The sequence below is a fragment of the Denticeps clupeoides genome, chromosome 5 (genome assembly GCF_900700375.1).
Source record: "Denticeps clupeoides chromosome 5, fDenClu1.1, whole genome shotgun sequence".
In the NCBI taxonomy this organism is placed as follows: domain Eukaryota; kingdom Metazoa; phylum Chordata; class Actinopteri; order Clupeiformes; family Denticipitidae; genus Denticeps; species Denticeps clupeoides.
Window position 1 is genome coordinate 6,540,597 of NC_041711.1, and position 22,703 is coordinate 6,563,299.

Consider the following 22,703-nt stretch of genomic DNA (forward strand, 5'->3'; position numbering starts at 1 on the left):
TATTATTAACCCTTCACCTAAGTTGCAGGGGTAAAAATGTGTCTGCTTAGAACAATCAGGACTGTTTTTTGAGCCTAGTAAAGTATATTGCAAAATAGTTAGAATGTGAATTGAATTCACACAGACACTCTTTCTGAAGTAAATGTTTCCTTAGACCTCAGTGTTGTGCAAAGCATCTGTCCATGCTGGGGTGCTGTATGACAGTCAGGGCGGCAGGATCACTGTGAGACAGGAGAGGGGCATGACCCTGTATGAGTCCAGTTTCTCCAATGGCATCCTCTCCAGGACGTGAGTACCATGTCATACCTCTGGGCATCCATCTGGCCTGTGTAATGGAGGACACTTTGAATTTCATTTAAATATCAGTTTGTCTCCTTAGCACTGAGTGCTTGTGGCATCAGTTTTAATTGGAAGAAGCTGAATGAGACACACTAGTTGAAGAAATACTGTTTATAACTAGTGTATAAAGCCAGAAGTCTCCTCCCTGACTAGAAGGGTGAGACAAAACTGACACGCTAAGCCAGATAACATATATACCAAACCCATAAAAAAAACACACTCAGCCACTGCCTCCAACGCTGGATTTCCCCCACTCCCCCCAACCCTTCCTTCCGGCCCAGTCTGGGGGCTGTTTCTTTATGTTGTAGTGGAACATGTAACTGCACGTGACTAATAAATCTTGAAACCTTGACTGCGTATGGAATTATGAACAAATTTTCACTATAAATTATTTTCTTTTCCTAATAGTGGGTCCCTGTCTGACAGGAAGCTCCTTTTCAGCAGAGGTAATATGTATAAAATGAAATTTTATTGGTGTAATTTCAGTGACTTTTAACAATATGCTATTTGATAGATGTAGTAGGGCTGCAACTAACGATTATTTTCTGATTAATCGTAGAATCGGATAGAAAACTAAAAACAAGAAAAACATTCATTTCCAACCCTTTATTCAAAAACAGAACAAAATCTTTAGAAAGTGCACAAACATGTTGCTCCATGAGCTGTTATAATAATAATAAAATAAAATAAAATGGACTAACACAAAAAACATACACATCTGCCAAATATAGACTTTTTTTTTAATAAAGTGCTACCTGAGCTGCCAGAACGATAAGTAATTTATAAAAAAATCAAGAACAATACAAATCAGAAAATTTAACAGGATTGCTTAAAACAAGCAAAATTTTCTGCCAATGGGGTAGGAATACTAATCTTAATGAGATATAATCTCAAACAGAAGTTTTAAGCATCACTTAATTTGCTCATGCCATTTTCTTGTCTAGTAATCTTGATTTAAGATTTTTTAGATATTTGGACTGGAAACAAGACAAAATTACTAGGTAATTGCAGTGTAGCTATACATGACAACAGATTGAAAAATTAATGGTCCAAAAAAGGCTAGGGAATAAAAACATGTTTTTAGTCTTTTAATGCAAAGTGCAAAGTAACTATAGCACCCGTGCTTTACTACTGTTATTAACAAGCTAACGCTAACTTGTCATGCTTGTCAAGCTGGATAACGAGTAAACACCAGCACCAGGGACATTACGTTCCTCACTTCAAAACGGAACAAAAAAGTAGGATTCTGTAGTGACTTATCCTGCTGTTGAACTTCCTTCCTCCTCATCAAACACTCCAACATGTTTGCATTTCAGGTGCTGGATAATTGACGTGGTGCTCCCGTGCCATGCCATGTTGCTTTTGCATATTTTCGCACAGATTTCTCTACCTCCGCCATGTATCTTTCCTCTACCTCCGCTCGTTTTTTTTTTTTTTTTTTTTGGCTCCGCACTGTCTATGAGGCGCCAAACTCTGCTAGCATCTGTGTGCAAGAGAGACCGAGTGTGTTCACTCCGCTCCACGCTCAAATAAAGTTGTTTTTTTTTAATAATCAAATGTCTCCGTGTCGCGCGACACAAAGAATCGATTAGGAAATTCGTTGCCAACTCTTTTAGTAATCGTTTTTATCAATTTCATCAATTTATTGTTGCAACCCTAAGATGTAGCATGTGGGGCATGTTCTCTAATGCTGTCTGCAGGATTTACAGAACAGGTACACACAAGAAAAGACTCTTTACTAGTTATCTGTATCTTGGAGAGTAGGAACTACCCAGCAAGCCATTTTGTTGGTGTGTAATTATTCCTGTTAACCATAACATGGTCTTTAGTAATATTTGAAGGGAGGAGCCCATAGCAGTGATTGACAGGTCTCATGGACCCTGCTTCCTCATTCTGGACAATGTAAATCCACTCCCTTCAATGTAGTAAGCATTGTTTCAGCCAATAATGGTTCAGAAATGCACCAATATATCTTATTAAAACATGTTTTCTGTCAATTAGCTGACAGCAATAATAATAATGATACCAATAATAATAAAATAAGAAAACAAAATAATAATACAGGCTAATCTGTGAATGCCGGATCTGTATGTGGCGCTTGCATGTTGCTATGCCTAAAGTAGTAGTATTGTCATTACTGTTACAGTAATATTCTTATTATTTTAGTTATACTATATATTACTAATACAGCATTTCTACTGTGGGAGAATTAAACAGACTGTGATGGGCAGCTGCTGGTGGTGGCCGTTAATGCATCCTCGGTGTGGGAGGAGGCATATGTTGTGGGTCAGCACAAGCTGTGGAGTTCAGGAAGACGGAATGCTGCAGGACAGCCAATAGCCTGGGCTGCCAGTGTGGAGGATTCTGCACCATGGCTGGAGGTTCAGCTCAAAGAGAAGAGCACCATAACAGGTCAGAGATCAGAGGTTATGGTCTCAAGCTTTATTGCTGGGGTTTATTAAATGTCTTTCAGTTATGATCCCATCCAATTTGCCCCATCCAGTTTGGGTTTTTGAACAGTTTTTTTTTTAAATAATGTATAAGCATAAAAACACGGCCTTCCATTATGTAGAAATTAAATTAAACTGCAAGAAAAGTTTAATTATGAAAATAAAGGGCAAAAGATGGAAGTTTTGTATGTTAAAATAAGTAATATTTAATATTCATGTTGCCGGTGTCCTCGTCCTCGTGCCAGACAGCCCTCTCCGTATCTCTAAGGCCGCGCCCAGCCACTCAATGGAAGAAACTAATTTTGGCCACTTGTATCTCATTTTCTCAGTCATTACCCAAAGCTCATGACCATAGGTGAGGATTGGTACATAGATCGACTGGTAAATCAAGAGCCTTGCTTTCTGGCTCACCATCCTCTTCACCACGACAGATCGGTTCAGCGTCCGCATCACTGCAGAGTCAGACGCTGCCCCAAACTGTCTGTCGATCTCCTGCTCCCTTCTTCCCTCACTCATGAACAAGACCCTGAGATACTTAAACTCCTCCACTTGAGGCAGGACCTCTCTCCAGACCCGTAGTTGGCAAGCCACCCTTTTCCGATCGAGAACCATGGTCTCAGATTTGGAGGTACTGATCCTCATCCCAGCTGCTTCATACTCGGCTGCAAACCTATCCAGCAAGAGCTGAAGGTCAGAGCCTGATGAAGCTAGGAGGACCACATCATCTGCAAAAAGCAGAGACGAGATTCTCCTGCCACCAATCTTGACACCCTCCACACCAAGGCTGCGCCTAGAAATTCTGTCCATATAGGTCATGAACACAACCAGAGACAAAGGGCAGCCCTAGCGGAATCCAACCCTCACCGGTAACAGGTCCGACTTACTGCTGGCTATGCGGACCCAATAGCCAGTTTGATTTTCCAGGGATTGGACCACCAAAGCTTCCGCCTCTGTCTGCCACCCGATCTACATTGCACTGGACCCTTCATATTCCTCCTGCGGATGGTGGGTCCACAGTTGGATGAGCCCATGTATCCGGTTCGGGCTGGGCCTGGCCACGCCCCCTTAACAAAAGCCCGGCCACCAGGTCCCTGCTCCAGGGTGGGACCCCGGTAACCCTCCGGCCGGGTACACTGGCTCTTTGTTCTTCCTTCCATGAAAGGTCTTCTGAACCTTTCTTTGTCTCACCCTTTACCTAAGACCAATTTGTCCCCACCAAGTGCCCACCAAGTGCCCCAGACAACATAGCTCCTAGGATCATTAGGGCTCTCAAACTCCTCCACCACGATAAGGTGACGGTTCAAGAAGGAGTTGTTGCCAATGTGTTGCCAGTGTGTTTTTGTAAAGGGTTTTTACCCCTGACCTCTGACTTCACCTACATTTGCTGTCTTTTAGGAATTGTAACAAAAGGAACATCAGCTTTTTTCATGAAGTCGTACATTTTGCTCTACAGCAAAGACCACAAGAACTGGAAAACCTTCAGATCTGGCTCAACAGAAGACATGAAGGTACAGGAGATTTATATTGAAATATAAACTGTATTATTTATTCACATTTTATGATTTTGTTTTATGTGTCTGCAGGTATTTGAAGCACATTCAGATGGTCACATGACAGTCTTCAACAGCCTGTTTCCACCAGTGGTGGCAAGGTACCTGCAGCTCTGGCCACAGAAGTGGCATGTCCGAGCCTCAGCCCATGTGCAGGTGCTGGGGTGTCCCATGGCTCCAGTTCTCCGACCACGTTCAGGTGAGATCTGAAGATTGTTGACTACTTTTGCTCTCGGTGGTCTGGACGGTCAAGACATTTCAGGATCAGAAAGTCAAATGCCTGCCCAGGATTTTATTTCAACTGACCAGTTGATTGGCTGGTCCATTGATCTGTCTGATTCTCTAATTCTCCATGTGCTATACCAGCACACTTAGATAAGGACATTGTCATATTTACATTTGCCGCCTATTCATTAATTGAAGGGACAATCAAAGCTGTTCAAAAGCATTACTTGCACAACAGTAAGACAGTGTAATACTATAGAAGTGTTATAGAAATAAAACTAGGATTTCATGTGGCGGTCGGTTCTGCATTTAGCGGCTATGAGTCTTTTGCTTCTTGTGCTCCAATGGGCCATCATGGAGGCATGCATGCGGTGAGAGGGATTGTCTATGATACCGAGAAGCTTTTTCAGCATTCACCTCTCATACACTTCCATCAGGGTCTCCAGTCTGACACCCAGGACAGAACCAGCCTTTTTAATCAGCTTGTTCAGCCTATTTGCATCAGCTGTCTTCACCCCACTGCCCCAGCACACAGCTGTAAAGAGCACAGCACTCTCTACCACAGAGTGATAGAACATGGTCAGCATTTTCCTACTGACATTGAAAGACCTGAGCCTCCTCAGTAGGAAAAGCCAACTCTGCCCTTTCTTGAAAACCGTGTTGGTGTTTTTGGACCAATCCAGTTTACAGTCGATTTGTACCCCCAAGTACCGGTAGTGTTCGACTACCTCCATGTCAGATCCTCTGATTAAGACAGGGGTGGAAGGAACAGCATGCCTCCTAAAGTCCACAATCATCTCCTTTGTTTTTGTGATGTTAAGCTGTAGATGGTTTAGCTCACACCACTGTCCACCACCTTCCTGAATTCCTCCTCCTGTCCGTCTCTGATACAGCCCACAATGGCAGAATCATCAGAGAATTTCTGCAGGTGACATGACTGAAGTCAGATGTGTAGAGGGTGAAGAGGAAAGGTCTGATGGTCTGATAGTGTTAAAAGCACTAGAGAAGTCGAAAAACATGACCACTGTTCCCAACAGTGTCTAAGTGAGAATGAGTCTGGTCCAGCAGGTAGATGATGGCATCCTCCACGCCAATACGAGGTCTATAATAAGCAATACAGTCAAGGCCTGTAGTCACCAGGGGACGACGAGTTGGTCTTTTGGGCCCTGAGGGTCCTGGGACTGACACCATCAGGATGGAGTCAGTGGGGCAGTGGTGGCCCCTTGGGGCAGTGTTGGCCTGTTGGGGCAGTGGTGGCCTAGCGGTTAAGGAAGCGGCCCCATAATCAGAAGGTTGCCGGTTCAAATCACGATCCACCAAGGTGCCACTGAGGTGCCACTGAGCAAAGCACCATCCCCACACACTGCTCCCCGTGCGCCTGTCATGGCTGCCCACTGCTCACTCAGGGTGATGGTTTAAATGCAGAGGACAAATTTCACTTTGTGCACTGTGTGCTGTGCTGCTGTGTATCACATGTGACAGTCACTTCACTTTGGAGTCTGCACAGTTCCCTTTTGATGTCATTTGCTTAGAGGGGCAGGGGGAGACAGACTGGGGTGGCAGGAGATGTGGGAGGGCAATGGAGAGGGTGTGAAGAGCTGTGAGAGGGTACAGGAGAATGCATGCACTCAGATGTAGAAATATAATTGGTGGTGGGAATGCATCAGCAATTTTTCAACCTAGTTCTGTAATTAGGACATAGCTCTCATTTGTTTTTTACTTATTTTTTCCATAGGGACTAAGATGATGCAACCTACAGAAAAGCTTCCTCTGGAGCTGTTTTCTACTGAAAGCCCTGTGGTTATAGTGAGCTCTGGCCAGAGTGAGCATCCACTTTCCATGGCGTGACCAACCTGAAGAATAGTACTTTGGGTTTTGCATTTAATTAATATAATTTAATATAATATGATAAACAATGAAAAGGTTATTATTGCTCAGGATTTATTAACAGTCCCCGAATGTTCAGGAATCACAGAACATTGCAACTATTACTTGCTGTTGATTCAGCATTTTGATGATCAAGTAGCATTTCTTCACACAGGCATGAGCCAGTCAATGATCGTGGCAGTGGGCGTGGCCCTAGGCCTCTTGCTGTGTGTGGCCTGCTTGTTGACTGGACTCTGTTGGAGAAGAAGGTGTGGTACCACTCCACATACTGACTGATGTCCATTGCTTAATTTACATTTCACATTTGGTTTACAGTCTGTCACAGATTTATGTATGTTCCTTTCACATTCACATGATTGTTTTTATATTTTTAATTTGATTGGTTTTAGGAAAAGAACTTCACAGATGAAGTCATGTTCACTGGATAAAGGTAGGGCATTTGTTATGATTTTTTTTTTAAATATATTCAAGCAATAGTATACTAATTTTACAGTAAAAATTTAATTTGTGTTGTTATTAATAAAGTGGTGTGTGTTCTCATTCATATAATGAAAGTATATCACAATATTAATTAAGAATGTACAGTAATGTAAGATGGGGCATCGCAGCGCAATAGTCTTTCTATGCTTTTGTTTTGCATAGCGGCCGTCTGTAAGAAGAGATGTGACATTCCTGTGCCTTTGTTGTGCATGAAGATTCAACTTTTTTCCTCCGTTTTTGCATCCCTTTGTCAAAATGCATTGCAACATCCCCCGAGCCAAACATGTGACGGCCGCCGGGACCACCTACCCTCTTTGTCTTCCCCAGACGGGAGGCCCCCGAGCCAAATGTGTGAGGTGTCGGTCGTCGGGACCGCCCACTCTCTTTGTCTTCCCCAGACGGGAGGCACCGTGGGCGTGACGTCAGAAACAACAGGTTCTGATCGGTCTGTGCCAACTTCCTGTAGGCCAGGGGTATAAAGATCTGTTCACATGTGGGGAAGGGGCACTTTTCTTTTTGGACCCAGTGAACAAATAAAGCCTTTCTGTTCCCGGGCGCAACAGCTAGGCTGCTCTCCTCACAGCTCACTTCACCGGAGGCATGGCCCCATACACGTCTGCTCTCCCTGCTCACCATCATCTCAGGCTCCCTGACAAGGACAGAATTAAATTGAGGAAACCAGTTGTGGAGAAGATGCACAGCGATCGCATCAACAACTGCATAGACCAGCTCAAGATGCTTCTGGAAAAGGAAATTCTCAGTCAGGATCCCAACGTCAAGCTGGAGAAGGCTGACGTTCTCGAGATGACCGTGAATTTCCTGAAGCAGCATCGGCGTGTTGTGCCAGTGGCCTATCAGGTGGACTACAGCCACGGCTACTCTCAGTGCTGGAAGGACTGTCCACTTCCTGTCTAACACATCCTGTGGCTCTACACCCTCACAGCAAACACAGAGTGTCCAGAGAGAAACCAGAGACCACCACTCATCACATCCTGCTGCCCATAAACTCAACTCAGCTGTCCAGGAGCACACTGCAAGCCCGAGAGCTGTCTGGAGGCCGTGGTGAACCTGCAGAGACTGAGATCAGCAAACATGAGGGACATTGGTGTGTTGGAGATGTGCATTTCCATATATTATTTACCATTTATTTTATTAATGGCTCTTAACATTGTTTTCTACACAGCTTATATTTTCTAATATCCACTGGAATTCAGCCTGTATTAGAATTGTGTTTGTGTGTTTTGAGGCATGGCACAATAGAGGTTATAAATGAACAGTTTCTAATTTATTAACACCGGTAAATTATTATTGCAGTTACATGTGAATATTATCATGAGCCATGAGAAAAAATGAGATGATAGAGCAGACTCGAAAAACGGAAAATCCAGTTTCAATGGAAAGCCAGCTGGGAAAGAAAAATGCCCCCTCCCCACATGTGAACAGATCTTTATACCCCTGGCCTACAGGAAATTGTCACTGACCAATCAGAACCTGTTGTTTCTGACGTCACACCCCCGGTGCCTCACTTCTGGGGAAGACAAAGAGAGTGGGCGGCCCCGACGGCCAGCACCTCACACGTTTGGCTCGGGGGATGTTGCAATGCAGTTTGACAAAGGGATGCAAAAACGGAGGTGTTGAATCTTCATGCACAACAAAGGCACAGGAATGTCACATCTCTTCTTACAGACGGCCGCTATGCAAAACAAAAGCGTGGAAAGGCCATGGTCCTGCGATGCCCCATCTTACAGTAACAATAACTAACAAGTATATTCAAATTCTCAAAACAACCATGAGGTCTACAGCAAGACAATTCAGAGTGTAGCTCCACCCTGAGTGTAATAATGAGATCACACCACCTCACATATACAGTCATAACACTTTCTGTTTTTAATGGCTGTTGCAACAATAAAGACAATACGCAATTAGTGAAATTTGCTACATTTAAAATATATGATTGAATAACTATTCACATTCAGGTGATCCAGGGTTCTTTGTGAAGACCTTTTCAGACTCTGAGCTCATGTCCTACCCTCTGGGCAGGAACATCCATGAGTCTCTCCCCCGACCCCCTCTCAATGGTGAGTCTGTGTTTCCCATCAGCCTGCATACAGGACCCATGCAACAAGCTCACCACACACAGTTACAGTATCATGCATGCCTTTCCAGACTTATCATGCTGTGCCAGCATGGGTCTGAGCCAGGAAACAGGGAGACTGTGGACTGAAGCGCTAATTCATTAGCATGAATGAGACAGTCAAGCTCGCTAGACTGGCTGGACACAGATGGGGCCATTTAGTCAGTCTGACCTTCTTATCCAGCCAGCTCTGTTTATTCTGCCATGTACTTTTCACTCCCTTCAATCTCTACTTCTCTCCTCTGCAATCTGTTTTCTATTTTCATCTGTTTTCTGCTCCATTCCATCCTCCATTATTTATATCCATGGTCTTAGCAGAACAGTGAGAAGATAACTGTTTTCTCTCTCTTTGTGTCTTCCAATTTATAATTCTTAGGTCTTTTTGTTTATAAATCTCATTCTGTTCATCTTGTCCATTCCTTCGCCCACGGCTCAACTGCTCTGTGTTGTGGCAACATAAACATGCCTTTCTTTGGTCCTTGCCGTCTGTGTGAATGGGCTCCTTTAATTGGAATGTCGGTAAAATCCATTCCTGCTGTTGAAATTCAGCCCTCCTCCCCTTTCACAGGATAAGGGACCTTGTAGGACAGAGGTCCATTACCAATCAGGAAAATCATGGCTCTTTATAACAGGGTATAATTAAAAAGGGTTCACTCTCTCAGGATTCCTGTTGGGAACCAGCCCGGGGAAGCCTGTGGATAGAAGGAGGACTTGAAGGACCCTCTGTCCACAGATGAGCCAATGTGGGTGGCCGGCTGATCTCCATTGAAGGCCCTACAATGCAGTCACATGAGCCACCAATTCTATTACACAGCCAAACAGAAGCAGGGCCAAAGTCGGCTTATTGGACTGTCAAAGTCATTATCCATTGTTCTCTTTGCTATTGCACGGATAGACCTGAATGGGGCACTGGTGTTGCTTCCCAAATTTTTTCATTTAGCAAGAAAGTGCTGAGTCAGTGTGTCAAATACACCAATAAAATTATTTGATTAGTCTAAAACTATTTCTAATGAGGTTTGATTGTCTTTTTTAACTAATGAGTTCCAAATTGGCTTGTGTATATAAACCTGGATATATGAAATTCTGTTCACTTTTGTTCCTTATCCAGAATATTATTGCATCAGGAATGGCATCTTTTTAACATATTTTTAATTCTGGTGTATGTGAAACAAATCTTCAATCAGAAAACAAAACAGGTATGGCATATTTTTAACAGGTATGGCACATTTTTAAAAAATGTTTTTCGTTCATACTATACCATGGGCAGTAGTGGTGCCAGCAAAACACCATCCACACACACTGCTTCCTGGGCACCTGTCATGGCTGCCTACTGCTCACCAAGGGTGATGGGTTAAAAGCAGAGGGCACATTTTGTTGTGTGCAAGTGTGCTGTGCTGCAGTGTCACAATGACAATCATTTATCTAACGCCCTTATCCAGAGTGACTTACAATCAGTAGTTACAGGGACAGTCACCCTGGAGCAACTTAGGGTTAAGTGTCTTGCTCAGGGACACAATGGTAGTAAGTAGGATTTGAACCTGGGTCTTCTGGTTGTAGCCCACTAGGCTACTACCACACTTCACTTCATTTTCATACAACAAATTAGCAACCTATAAAAACTGAAATTGTAGAGACACCTGTACAATGAGAGCATAAAGTGCATAAAGACACCTGTACAATGAGAGACACCTCATTGCACCTGTACAATGAGAGCATAAAGTGAAAAAATGACTCCAGCTACATAGAATTTTACTAGTGCTGCCAGTTGTCGGGCTCACTTTTGCACTCGGACAGACTTTGGACATGCCTAATGTAAAGCAACCAAAAGAGATTGTGTGCACTGACTAAAATCTTTTATTTCCAGAATACGCTGAGCCGGACATGCTGTCAGGTGCCTCAAAATGGAGCTCCACCTTTCGACCCCCTGTGGAGGAGGACTACACCATCCCTTTCATGCGGAACCACTACGACACCCCAGGCAAGCTGCCTGAGTACGCTGAGCCCCTTTGCCCAGAACCGGAGTATGCCACCCCCTTCAGTGAGCAGGTCCCAGACACAAGTATAGCGCTCCCACTGGACATGCTGCAGAAATTCAAGCACCATGCCTGTCAAGGCTTCAGAACATCTGTAACGCAGGCAGCATATGACAGCCCCTCACAAGGAGCACCGGCCAATTCCTACAACACTTCCCTGTCCTTTCCCAGCAGCCCCCGGAGGACTAGCACTGTCTACACTGAGCCTCAGACTCTGGATCCTCTATTGTAGCAGCACATGTACCATGAACACTGCGAGAAATACTCCTCCAGACCAGACACTTATCTGCTTACTGTCGGAGGACTCAAATTCACTGTTACTGAATGGATCAATTAGCTTAAGAAGTTCAGACTGTTAATCAAACCTTAGAACAGTTTTAATACAGTTTTAACTGCTCTCATCTAAAGGCCTACATTTAAGGCCATCTTAATGATGTGGGTTTTTGCAGCTGCAGAAAGGAAATGAAGAACCATATCAAAATTAGGCTGTATCACTGTGGCAACAAACTACAATTTGCTTGGTACACCGCATGTCAACATTTTGAAACATCATGCGTTATGTCTGTGTTTAGTGTTTAGTTGTGAGATGAAAAATTTGTTGAGTAAAGGGAACAGAGATTACAAACATAATTACCTACCCAGGAACATTGTATCATCCCAATTCACCACAGATGTCAAGATTGTTTTATACAACATCTGCAAGCCTGCAGATCTATGTTATCATAACTTTTTTTTATAATATCATATAAAACCTTTAACCTACTGTATGCCAACAGTATATTAGTTTATTTCTGTCTTACATTGTATGTCACTTTAACATTTTATTTGGGATTTTTTTATGTCTGTCAGTATACACATCTATGTATGTAAATGCCCTGATGACCTTCCTGACACAACCCAATTTACCCGGGCTTGGGAACAGCACCAAGAAAAACAGTGTCATCTTCCATGGATGTGATTAATCATTTTCACTATTCTGTATCGTGGGACAGGTTTTTATGATTTTACAACTGTGTTACCACCGACTTTTGACTGAGATTTAATGTGCTGTATGGATGAGGTTGAGGATTGAAGCCCTGCTGACACAAACTATGAAACTTGATCTAATTATTTGTACCTAAATAGGTGTAAATTATGTAGTGAGAAATGTCTTCCGTATGAATGTCACCTACTATTTCCTGCCACTTTACATTGAACTTAATCACTATGGCTGAAGAAGTTTTCTGTATTTTTACTGCATACTGTATTTTGTATTAATGTAAGTACATTTGATGTTTTTTGCTACAAAAATAATAAAGTAGAACACATTGTCATGTCATGCTGACTTCTTGTTTCTTTGTTTTCTCAAATTAAAGGTTCTAAAGGATAAACCTATATTTTAGGTGAGTGAAAATTGTAGCACCTGAGTATTTAAACTGGGCCATTTAGTGACTGTGAGTGATCGCTTTTGGCCTACGATGAAACAAATCCATCCTGATAGCATTGCTGTCTCAACATCACTAAATTGTTGATGAGAATGATCAGACAATCGTGAGATGATCAGACCAATGTTTTTTAAGGCAGCATTTTCAACAGTGTCTCCACTGTGAATATTATCATGTATGACCAGGTGTTCATTTTTCCAGCAAATAAACAGGAAAATCCTGGAACCTTAGCCAGGCTGAGTACTGTGTGACATCTTGTGGCCAAAATGGTAATAGCACTTGAAGACAACGAAAAGAGAAGATAACTTCCTCTAAAGAGTGTAAAATGGCTTATTAACATATATTTCTAACATTTTGTAAGCCTGACTGTATATCCATACATAATTAAATTTTAGTGGAATCAAACAAAGTTCATACAATCCCTCAGTGACTGTAGGCCCTTGAATATGAATATTTGCACTTGTGTATCAATGTGGAGGATTCACTCTCACACACACACACACTGAATAGAAAATACAATATGAAATAACCCTTGTTGAGTTATTAATATCTCTATCCTCTCCAACTTTCCTTGTCTGCACTGTTTCAAAGTCAAAAGGAAGCTGGACTGTGGTTCTGGCTCCTGTTTGGAATGGGGTGAAATGGGGCCGGATTCTTCACTGCAGATTATTAAATGGACGAAAGTTCTGAGCACATTCACAGTTTCTCAGCAGACAGATGAATGAGGAACTCCTGGGACATGCCTTGACTTGTGAGTTATCTGCTTATTTTAAGGCTGATGTAGTCTGGAGTCTGTAGGACAGGAATTGTGTGCCTTCATGACCAAGTTTGTAGGCAAGGCTGTGGGTTCATTGAAGGGTTTTTTTAATCACTCACAGTTTCTGGCTGTTGGTTTACCATTTCCCAGGACATTGCATTTTCCCAGATGATGGAAAGAGGAAATGCTGGGCTTGTCTCGTCACACACACCCTTCAGCAAACAGAGCCTGTTCTCCTCCCACTTTCACCCAGGCCCCTCCTCTTTCAAGTATCAACAAGCAGAAGGAAAAAGAAAGAAAAAAACAGAAACCAACTTCAGAGGTTCCCACCCGTGTTCTGGAACAAACAACTCATGGCACCGACAGAGGAACTGAAATCAAATTTATCATCACCACAAATTAAAGCCATGATCTGAACTTACATCTGAAGACGACAGAAGGGAAACAACAGCAGCATTTTGCCCCTTATGTGTTGAAGCAAGGAATCCCAGGTTCCTGGCTGATCTAACAGATATCCTGGTTGTTTCACTTTCTTCCCTTTCCAGGTCTAAGGCTTTAGACATCTCCTCCAGAGCCTCAGATGGACCTGCCTCTGTGGCAGTATCAGTTTCGCATCATCATGCTGGGGGACTCCACAGTGGGCAAGTCATCCATGCTGAAGCGTTACACCGAGGACCAATTCTTAGACTGCATCAATCAGACGGTTGGGGTGGACTTCTATGTCCACTTCCTGGAAGTGGAGCCCAATGTGAGGGTGAAGCTGCAGTTTTGGGACACGGCGGGCCAGGAGAGGTTCAGGTGAGGGATACTGAATATAGATCAGGGGCAACTGCTGCTAAGTCAGCTTACTCAAAGAGGAAACTCACATCATTTCCATATTCGGCATTTACATGGCAGACATGCAGATCGCAACATCAGATACTAGTGTGATGTGTAAACATGCACTGTCCTGTTCTAGAAAGCCAAGTGCATGGAGTGTGAAAATTGTTAAATATGAGTGACTTTAGAGTAATGATGTCTTAGTTTCACAAAAGTATTCCTGATGTCGAAAGATGTTGTGAAATTCTGCATGCTCTGAAGTATGACTCATTTAAAGCAAGACTGCATGCTACCAAGGAACCATTTTCATTTAAAATTATTTTGCGGAAATTGGGCTTCTTTGCCATTGGAACCTTTAAAGATTTGTTATGGAAATAACCAGAGGAGTACCAGACAGTGTACCGACAAATTTTGACTGTTGAATCAACTGTATTTATTTGTTTATTTTCTCTTTATTTTCCAACATAAGTAGTCAAAAATTACTGAAAATTAATGAAAAAAAAAGAAAATGGGTTGTTTCATCAGTTATCAGTTATTTATAACTACATAGGGAGTAGGCCCTTCTGTGTCTTAGACAGTGGATTTATGCAGCAGTGTTTTAGGGAAACCAGCCATGTACATATTTTGTACATATTTAATATTTTGTTGGACCTGGCCATTCAAAATATTCAGGTAGTCATCTGATCTCATTTTCTTTGGACAGAATGTTGCTGAACCTCGACTTGACAAACTGCACTAATCCTAGATCCCAGCACCTCCCCTGCCCAGGACTTGTACAGTACAAACTAGACATGATGGTTGCATCACTTCATATGGCTCTCTTCTTAATTTGATGTCTCAATCACTTTAGAACAAGGTCAATCTGGAATCATCAGACCACATGACTTTCTTCCATTGAACCAGAGACACATCTTTATGCTGTCTACTAAACTGAAGACTTTTTCCCACTGATCAGTGGTTTTCTCAAGGCTACACAGCACATCTTCATCACAGGAACAACCACATGGTTGTTAAAGAAATGCAAATGCATATCTACTCCCTGCATCATTTATGGTAAAATAATTTTTTGCCAGTTGAGATATAATCATCCATACAGAAAATATCCAATGGGAGGCTTTTACTGATTTAATTGTTAAATCCAGGTGGTGAGTTTTTTTGGAACAGGGAGTGTATCTCCATTACATTATTTGTTTGCATTGAGTTGAGAAAAGGCCTAACTTTTTGTGAATTATAGGAACAATGAGAAAGACTGTGTGTATAGTGATATTTATAGTCGCAAATCCTGAGACTGAAGGGACCCTTCGTATTATATATCTGTATTATCTGTCATATGGGTCATTCTTTAACATGTAACCCCTGCAGATCCGACACTGACTGACACCTCCCTCTTCTTATGACAGGTCTGTGACTCGTTCTTACTACCGCAACTCTGTCGGCGGCATTTTGGTTTTTGATGTGGGCAATCGCACCTCCTTTCAGCACGTGCAGGACTGGTACTCTGAGGTCTGTGAACGTGTGCAGCCCCACACCATCATCTGTGTGCTTGTGGGCCACAAGAGTGACCGTGAGGCAGACGGCGAGCGCGCAGTGAGCAGACAGGAGGCGGAAAAGGTGGCTGCGCAGATGGGCATCTTATACATAGAGGCCTCATCCAAAACTGACCACAACATCACAGAGGCCATTGAGTTGCTGACTCGGCGGATCTACCAGGGCCTACTGAGTGGGGAGATAAAGTTGCGAGATGGCTGGGATGGGATCAAGACCTCCACGCCACAGCAGCAACCCCTACAGAATGAGGAACAGAGCCCAGCATCAGAAAAAAGCAAGAAGTGTTCCTGCTAGCTGCACAAGATGAGTTACCCCAGAACTATCTGTGCACAGAAACTAAAGAACTCTTCATGTAGGAGGGTATTGAAGACTTACACATTGAAATATATTGTTTAAAGTGAATATCATGTGGAATCGTTCCTGACAGATTCCAATCCAAAAATTCAAAAGATGGTAATGGGTGAAATATTTTTATTTACGGGGGGAGAAAAAAAAAAAAATTCACAGGGTATACTAAAACAGTGTGGTACAATGTCAAAAAAAAATAATTACCTCCCTGCACCCAGAAAAAGCTCAAAAACCCAATCAAAACTAATAATAATAAAAAAAAAACAGACTGGCATTAAAAACTGTATTTCATACACATCCCCCTAAATTAATTTCAGTTACAGTTTACCTATATGATAATTTACCAGTTTTCTATCAAAATGAAGCAAGAACATATTTGCATAACAATGTAATTGTTCCGCCATAACCAGCTACGGGTGAATTTCATTAAATGTCAGTCATTAAAGTTAAGAGAAAATATCTCCTGGGATGCCAAAAAATATATATATACCACACTGACAATTAAAACACAACTACAAAACATGCCAAACCCAATGGAGAGGGGAGGGGGGAAAAAAAAAAAAAAAAAAAACACAGTAAAGAGAAAACTGTGTACATCATGACTGATTCAGCCACCTCTCACTTGCATTTATTGTATCTGTACAAACAAATAAAAAACTGCATACTATGATAACAATTGGAAGTATGACTTCCAACACAATATTGAAAGCTGAAGTCGTTATTGCGAGAGGACCGAAAAACTGATCTTGTTCTCTGTGGACTTTTGTTGTGTGGTCATCAAAAATAGTCCATCCCATAATCATGCTAAACTTGGTAGGGAAAGGATGAGGCTTTTGATTCACACTTATGTGGTGACACATATAAAGACATGGTGGCAGACATCTTTAAACATACAAACACCCCAGGCCTTATATTAATGCCCTCCTCCCCAGCCCCAGTGTTCACAAAGTTATCAACCCAACTCCAAAATCGCAAAGAAAAACATGAAAAAGTGGGATTAAAGGTGTTCTGTTGTCTCAGCTCTGGGTCTTGCTACTTTTTGGTTGTTTTGCGAATCAGTGCCATTCTCTGAAATAAGGAGGGGGGAAAAAAAATAATCTTTTAACACATTTCTGTTCATGCAATGAATTATATTATTTGTTCTTCTAAATAACACACAAATTCCACAGCATCTTCCATCTATTTAGAGTTAGAGAGACAGAAACCATTTATCCTCAGACTTTGAGAAACCTGGTCCCTGAGGTATGAGCATTCTGACCTGTTTGTGAGCTTCTGTCGTGCATGCCTTCTTGTACGGTCTGATCTCATCAGAGCCAAAGCCAGGGATCCACATGTTCCACTGACGTTCTAAACACACACACACACACAAAATAAGATTGAAAAATACATCTAAAAACATTACAGATCTCAGTATGTAATTTATGCCTGTAGAGATGGACCCTCACCCAGATGCAGCTGGACATCCTTAACCTCCAGGATAGTTGACTTCCTGTGACGTGCCAACTGACAGGCAGCGGTCACCACACTTTCAATGAAGTCATCAGCAATCTGCAGTAGCATCTATCAAAAATGCAAACAAACTGCAACTAACAAACTACTAATGAATTTATCTCAAATGAAAACAAATTCTATGAAAGAAGACTACAACTGTGTCTGTTTAATGAAAATCATCCAGAACCTATATGAGTGTAATAAATATTGTTTAAAACTGTGTTTAATGGTTGTGAAAGCTGAAATAATCAAGAGAGTCTCCACACATTCTCCCTCATGTAACCAACCTCATAGGACAGGCAAAGAAAGAACAAGTGAAATTCATACTTTGATTACACTTAACATCCTTTTTACAATACCAAGCCTATTAAAGAAACAATATTAGAGACTTCTACAAACAAATAACAAAAATGTATTAAATATCACCTACATGAATCAATTTGAAGAAACTAATTGGGATATGATTTCATGCTAATATCACACAAGCATTTATTCGTAGCCTGATAGTAACACAAATCAATATTGTAAGGAAAGAAACCTCCTCCACATCTTCATCAAGCTGCTCATTTGGGTCAATTTCCCGAACAAGGTCCTGAAGTTTCTTCTTGCTTAGGACCTATTGAGAAAAAAAAAAAAAAAAAAAAAGACTATCATAATAAGCCATGAAAACATTATCTTGTGGTAAAGGACATATATGCATATATATACACAAAATACAATAGAAAAGAATCTAATAAAGCAGTCACCCCAAAACAGAAAGAAATACCTGGGCTCCCTCTGGACTGAGTCTCCCGGCAGGTCCAGGTGTGCCCAGGACCTTCCCAGGACCTGTGGTGCTGTTGGCCATGCTGGTGGTAAGTGCTGGCGTGGCCTCGGCTTTCACTGAACTGTAGAAGTTGGCACGGTTAATCTGTGGTTGGAACGCTGGTACGTTGGTTGTCATGCTACGCCAGGCTGATGAGATCAGTCATGAGCCTCTTGCTGACAGGGGTGTTCCACTCAGCTGCAGGAGAGCACAAGTATTAAGGACAAGAATAATTAAGAGAACTTGCACACTATATCTACAAAACATTAACACTCTCAGCGCTTCATTTAGAAGATACTACTGATCCCTCTGCTGCAGAGCGTATGTTTTACAACTAGAGACCATTAAGGCAGATTTAAGGTTTTTCTTTTAAATTACAAGCATGAGTTTAAAAGCATACTAACCAGGCTATATTATGTAAATCCCAGATACCACTTATCTAATAAACATTAATCTAAACAAAGTGAACGGATTTCCCATGCTATCATTAACTTGTTAGCGTCACTAGACCACTAGCTTTGCATACTATCTATGCAACAACGGAAATAAAATGTGTGCGTAGAAGACGAATTTCAAGCGACATTGGAACTTGCGGATAAACTAATGAACGACAGTGTAACACAGACTTTCTACAGACAGTCGGCTAGCTGGCTAAGTTAGCTAGTTAGCGCTATGGTACATACAACATTGCATTAACCCGACAGGTCATTTTATTTTAGAAAATCCTGCATTTAATGTACTTCAGACCTCGATAACTTACTTGACAATATATGTAATATACTATCTCCCCATGTTTTGTGGGCTGTAGAGTTCTCCCCTGATATTTGAGAGCCCAAAACTGCAACAAACGGTCCCGTTCCTCTCGCTTTTGTAATGGGAAGTGAACGACTTTCTATTTCCGGTCAATGTAACGTTGACATTCGTCAAAATAAAAGTATGTTATTGACGATAAGTTGATTTCACAAAGGAGAGAATAAGATAACAGAACGATGTAAAAGGGGGATTTGGAGGAGCACTGTAGCAATAATAATTAAATTAATCTAATGTGGACTTTTTAGGCGTGCCCTAGCACTTTGGGTGACGTTGAGTGGTGTATATAGGATTTTTCTGCGTAAGAAGCTACCATGGTGCCACAATATTCATAAAGGGGCCATCCTTTCAAACAATCCCTGGTTTTTGTAAGGTTTATACATTTGACCATATTGAAACACTTAAAACATGAATTATGAAAAAAGTGAAGTGATTGTGAAACACTGCAGCACAACAGACAAAAAAATGTGTCCTCTGCATTTAATTATCACACTTAGTTTGCAGCCATGAAAGGCGACCAGGGAGCAGTGTGTGGAGGGTACTTTATCAGTGTGTGTGGGGGTACTTGTGTGGGGGTACTTTATCAAGTTGGAACACACAAGTGTGTTCCAACTTCTTGGAACACAATAACCTTTAAATAAGAAAAGAAAGAGTGAACAATATGGTTCTTGAAAAGCAAACTTAATGTTTAATATGAAATAATGTTAAATTTAGCTTTCCTTATTGGGAGTTATCTGTTTAAAATTATCCTGCTGAGGGGAAATCCTTCTACCCCCTATAAACTCTCCCAGGTATCTCCAAACTATATAAACCATGTGTCTTTTATTAAGGAGTGCCTTCTGTCTGGCCACTGGCTGGATTGCTGCAGATATGGTTGTCCTCCTAGACCAGGGGCGTCAAACTCGTGGCATCTCGCGAGATTACCTCATACAGCTTCATGGTTATGGCCCGGCGACACGAAACGCCGACAAAACACAAACTACATATCCCATAATGCAGCGCTTCAGTTGCTTTGCCGAACGCGATCTTTAGGCTGCAGCTCAATCTGTACAGTTCCCATTTTGATGTTGACGTTTTGTGCCTCAAATTTTGCAGTGCGTAGGGAGCTCAGTTTGTCATCAACGCGCTCACTGCATTATGGGATCCGCAGCCCGTTCACCACCAGCGCGTCACATGGCCGCGCCCGAACAAGAAAGTGATCTCGCAATACGCTGCCGAGCTTTACACATGCTCTAGAACTAACTGGCCGGACCCGGACCTATTGCCGAAACCTGAGAGCGCGCCATTGCAGCTTTAATAGGCTTTTATAAGTGGTTTAGTTTAGAATACACACAGACCAATTGCATACAAATTAAGTCATTTACGTCATTTACATTTACATTTACATTTACGGCATTTGGCAGACGCCCTTATCCAGAGCGACTTACAACGTGCTTTCAAGTTACCATCGATGAAGAGATCAATTCCGGTTCACTAGGACCCCAACTATGAATACATCTATTTAATTCACTCTGTTGTAGATTCTGTACACAAAGTTTGACAAGAAAATTACAATTTAATCTAAATATTCTTTAAAGAGGAAGGTCTTGAGCTGCCGTTTGAAGGTGCTCAGTGACTGAGCTGTTCTGACCTCGAGGGGAAGTTCATTCCACCACCGAGGGGCCAAGACGGAGAAGAGTCTGGATGAATGTTTTCCTTTTACCTTCAGAGATGGAGGGACCAGGCGAGCAGTACTGGAGGCTCGGAGTAGACGAGGTGCAGTGCGAGGTGTAATGAGGGCTGTGAGGTAGGATGGTGCTGCTCCATGTTTGGCTTTGTAGGCCAGCATCAGTATTTTGAACCTGATGCGTGCAGCTACTGGGAGCCAGTGAAGGGAACGTAGCAGAGGGGTGGTATGGGAGAATTTGGGAAGGTTGAAGATCAGTCGTGCTGCTGCATTTTGTATGAGTTGTAGAGGTCGGATGGTACATAGAGGTAGACCAGCTAGAAGGGAGTTGCAGTAGTCCAGTCGTGAGATTACTAAGGACTGAACCAGTAGTTGGGTGGCCTGGGTTGACAGGTAAGGGCGGATTCGTCTGATATTGTAGAGAAGGAATCTACATGAGCGGGAAAGATTGCTGACGTCATACAACTAAGTCAGTCAAGTACATGCATTCCTGACTGCAAAGACTCGACACTGAGGGCAGACATAAAAGAGCGTTAGATACAAGGCGGACTGATCAAAAGACGGACGGAAGAAAAAAAAACGAGGAGACAAATGACTAACAACTGAGCGAGAGAAAACTAGCGAAACAGAGGCGGGAGATACAGACGACTGAGATGGAGCACTGGTCAAAAAAGAAAAGTCGACAGCGAAAATATAGCATTTAATCCGGAATGGACAGATTCTTTTCTTTTTATTCTTCCCACTGGGAGCTCTAAACGAGTGTGTCTCATCTGTTCAGAAGCTGTGGCACTTATTAAATGTGCTAATGTGAAACGCCATTATGAGACAAAACATAAAAGTTTTGAAGAAACATACTCACTCAAATCTGAAGTAAGATCACAGAAAATAGTCGAATATGACCAGTCTACCAGAATCCCAAGTCACACATTCACGGGTCAACACAAAAAGCCATTTACTGATGGAGAGGTTGTCAAAGAATGCATGAGTGCAGTAGCTGAAACATGACTTGATGGAAAACAAAAACAAAATGAAGCAGATACCCTTGTCAGCATCTTCTGCCACAAAGAAAAGTGAAATGCTGTCTCTGGACGTGCCAGAGCTAGATGAAGCCATACGTACAGCACCATGTGTAGGTTTAGCTGTGGATGAGTCCACTGACTTGTGTGACAATGCTCAGCTGTTACTCCATGTCAGGTTTTTCAACACAGACCACAAAGCATTCTGTGAAGACCTTTTAGGGCTCACCTCCCTTTAGACCAGTACAAGAGGAGAAGACATCTACCTGGCCATTAAGCAGCTGTTAACCAATAGATTTCAAGAACCACAGAGAACCACCAAAACCTTTTTTTTCATGTTGTCATTATGGGGTGTTGTGTGTAGAATTCTGTGTGTGTATGGAAAATGAATTTGATCCATTTTGGAATAAGGCTGTAATATAACAAAATGTGAAAAAAGTGATTGACTGTGAATACTTTCCAGATGCACTGTATACAGTTGAAACCAAAAGCAATAGAACATACACTGTAAAAATAAAAAAATTACACACACTCACACACACAAAAAAAAAATTACCCTTTCAGTTTTAGGCCTGTTCAGATTCCCAAAACAATTTTTATTTGCTAAATGTCAAAATAATTTGTGAGAGAATTTTTTGTATTTATTTTTTATGTAAACTTTTGGTCTCAACTGTATCTTAAAGTAAAATTATAATTTTAACTAAGTATTATACTTCTTTATTTGGAACAGCCTTATATTTGAAATAGTCCAATGTAAAGACAGACAAAGACAAGAGATGTGGCAAAATGTACATTAACATTTAAGGTATTTGGCAGATGCCCTTATCCAGAGTGACTTACAATGTGCTTCCATGTTACCATCAATGAAATGATCGATTCTGGTTCACTAGGACCCCCAACTATGAATACAATCTTTTTATT

At 41.8% G+C, this 22,703-nt stretch overlaps 3 protein-coding genes and 1 pseudogene across 3 annotated transcripts in view; 3 read left to right on the top strand and 1 right to left on the bottom strand.

Moving 5' to 3' along the window:
- The window catches only part of LOC114790511 (discoidin, CUB and LCCL domain-containing protein 1), a 30,474-nt gene extending 18,058 nt beyond the window's left edge, over positions 1 to 12,416 (top strand). Inside the window, exons 6-15 of the mRNA XM_028980648.1 lie at positions 155 to 288; positions 748 to 785; positions 2,557 to 2,751; positions 4,185 to 4,297; positions 4,373 to 4,538; positions 6,300 to 6,386; positions 6,606 to 6,699; positions 6,841 to 6,881; positions 8,908 to 9,009; positions 10,930 to 12,416. Coding sequence (XP_028836481.1) covers positions 155 to 288; positions 748 to 785; positions 2,557 to 2,751; positions 4,185 to 4,297; positions 4,373 to 4,538; positions 6,300 to 6,386; positions 6,606 to 6,699; positions 6,841 to 6,881; positions 8,908 to 9,009; positions 10,930 to 11,330 — 1,371 coding nt within the window. The 3' untranslated portion in view covers positions 11,331 to 12,416. The remainder of the gene's footprint in view (positions 1 to 154; positions 289 to 747; positions 786 to 2,556; positions 2,752 to 4,184; positions 4,298 to 4,372; positions 4,539 to 6,299; positions 6,387 to 6,605; positions 6,700 to 6,840; positions 6,882 to 8,907; positions 9,010 to 10,929) is intronic.
- LOC114790526 (transcription factor HES-5-like) lies at positions 7,468 to 8,245 on the top strand (annotated as a pseudogene).
- A 1,159-nt stretch (positions 12,417 to 13,575) lies between the features above and the next one.
- rab42b (RAB42, member RAS oncogene family) lies at positions 13,576 to 16,694 on the top strand. The gene is made up of 2 exons (XM_028980660.1): positions 13,576 to 14,077; positions 15,499 to 16,694. The coding sequence occupies exons 1-2, from the start codon at positions 13,860 to 13,862 to the stop codon at positions 15,938 to 15,940; spliced, it is 660 nt and encodes a 219-aa protein (XP_028836493.1). The 5' UTR covers positions 13,576 to 13,859; the 3' UTR covers positions 15,941 to 16,694.
- Positions 16,583 to 19,191, bottom strand: taf12 (TAF12 RNA polymerase II, TATA box binding protein (TBP)-associated factor). The gene is made up of 6 exons (XM_028980665.1): positions 19,051 to 19,191; positions 18,252 to 18,488; positions 18,024 to 18,101; positions 17,440 to 17,554; positions 17,253 to 17,341; positions 16,583 to 17,062 (listed from the first exon to the last, which is right to left on the bottom strand). Exons 2-6 carry the CDS (start codon positions 18,426 to 18,428, stop codon positions 17,027 to 17,029), a joined length of 495 nt encoding a protein of 164 aa, XP_028836498.1. The 5' UTR covers positions 18,429 to 18,488; positions 19,051 to 19,191; the 3' UTR covers positions 16,583 to 17,026.
- Between the last annotated feature and the right edge of the window lie 3,512 nt (positions 19,192 to 22,703).

Excerpts from the sequence above, each read along its gene's own strand:
- rab42b (XM_028980660.1), top strand. The coding sequence starts at position 13,860 with ATGGACCTGCCTCTGTGGCAGTATCAGTTTCGCATCATCATGCTGGGG. Across the intron at positions 14,078-15,498 it reads GCGGGCCAGGAGAGGTTCAG|GTCTGTGACTCGTTCTTACT; the intron begins GTGAGGGATACT and ends TTCTTATGACAG.
- taf12 (XM_028980665.1), bottom strand. The coding sequence starts at position 18,428 with ATGACAACCAACGTACCAGCGTTCCAACCACAGATTAACCGTGCCAAC. Across the intron at positions 18,102-18,251 it reads TCAGTCCAGAGGGAGCCCAG|GTCCTAAGCAAGAAGAAACT; the intron begins GTATTTCTTTCT and ends TTTTCTCAATAG. Across the intron at positions 17,555-18,023 it reads TTGATGAAGATGTGGAGGAG|ATGCTACTGCAGATTGCTGA; the intron begins GTTTCTTTCCTT and ends CATTTTTGATAG.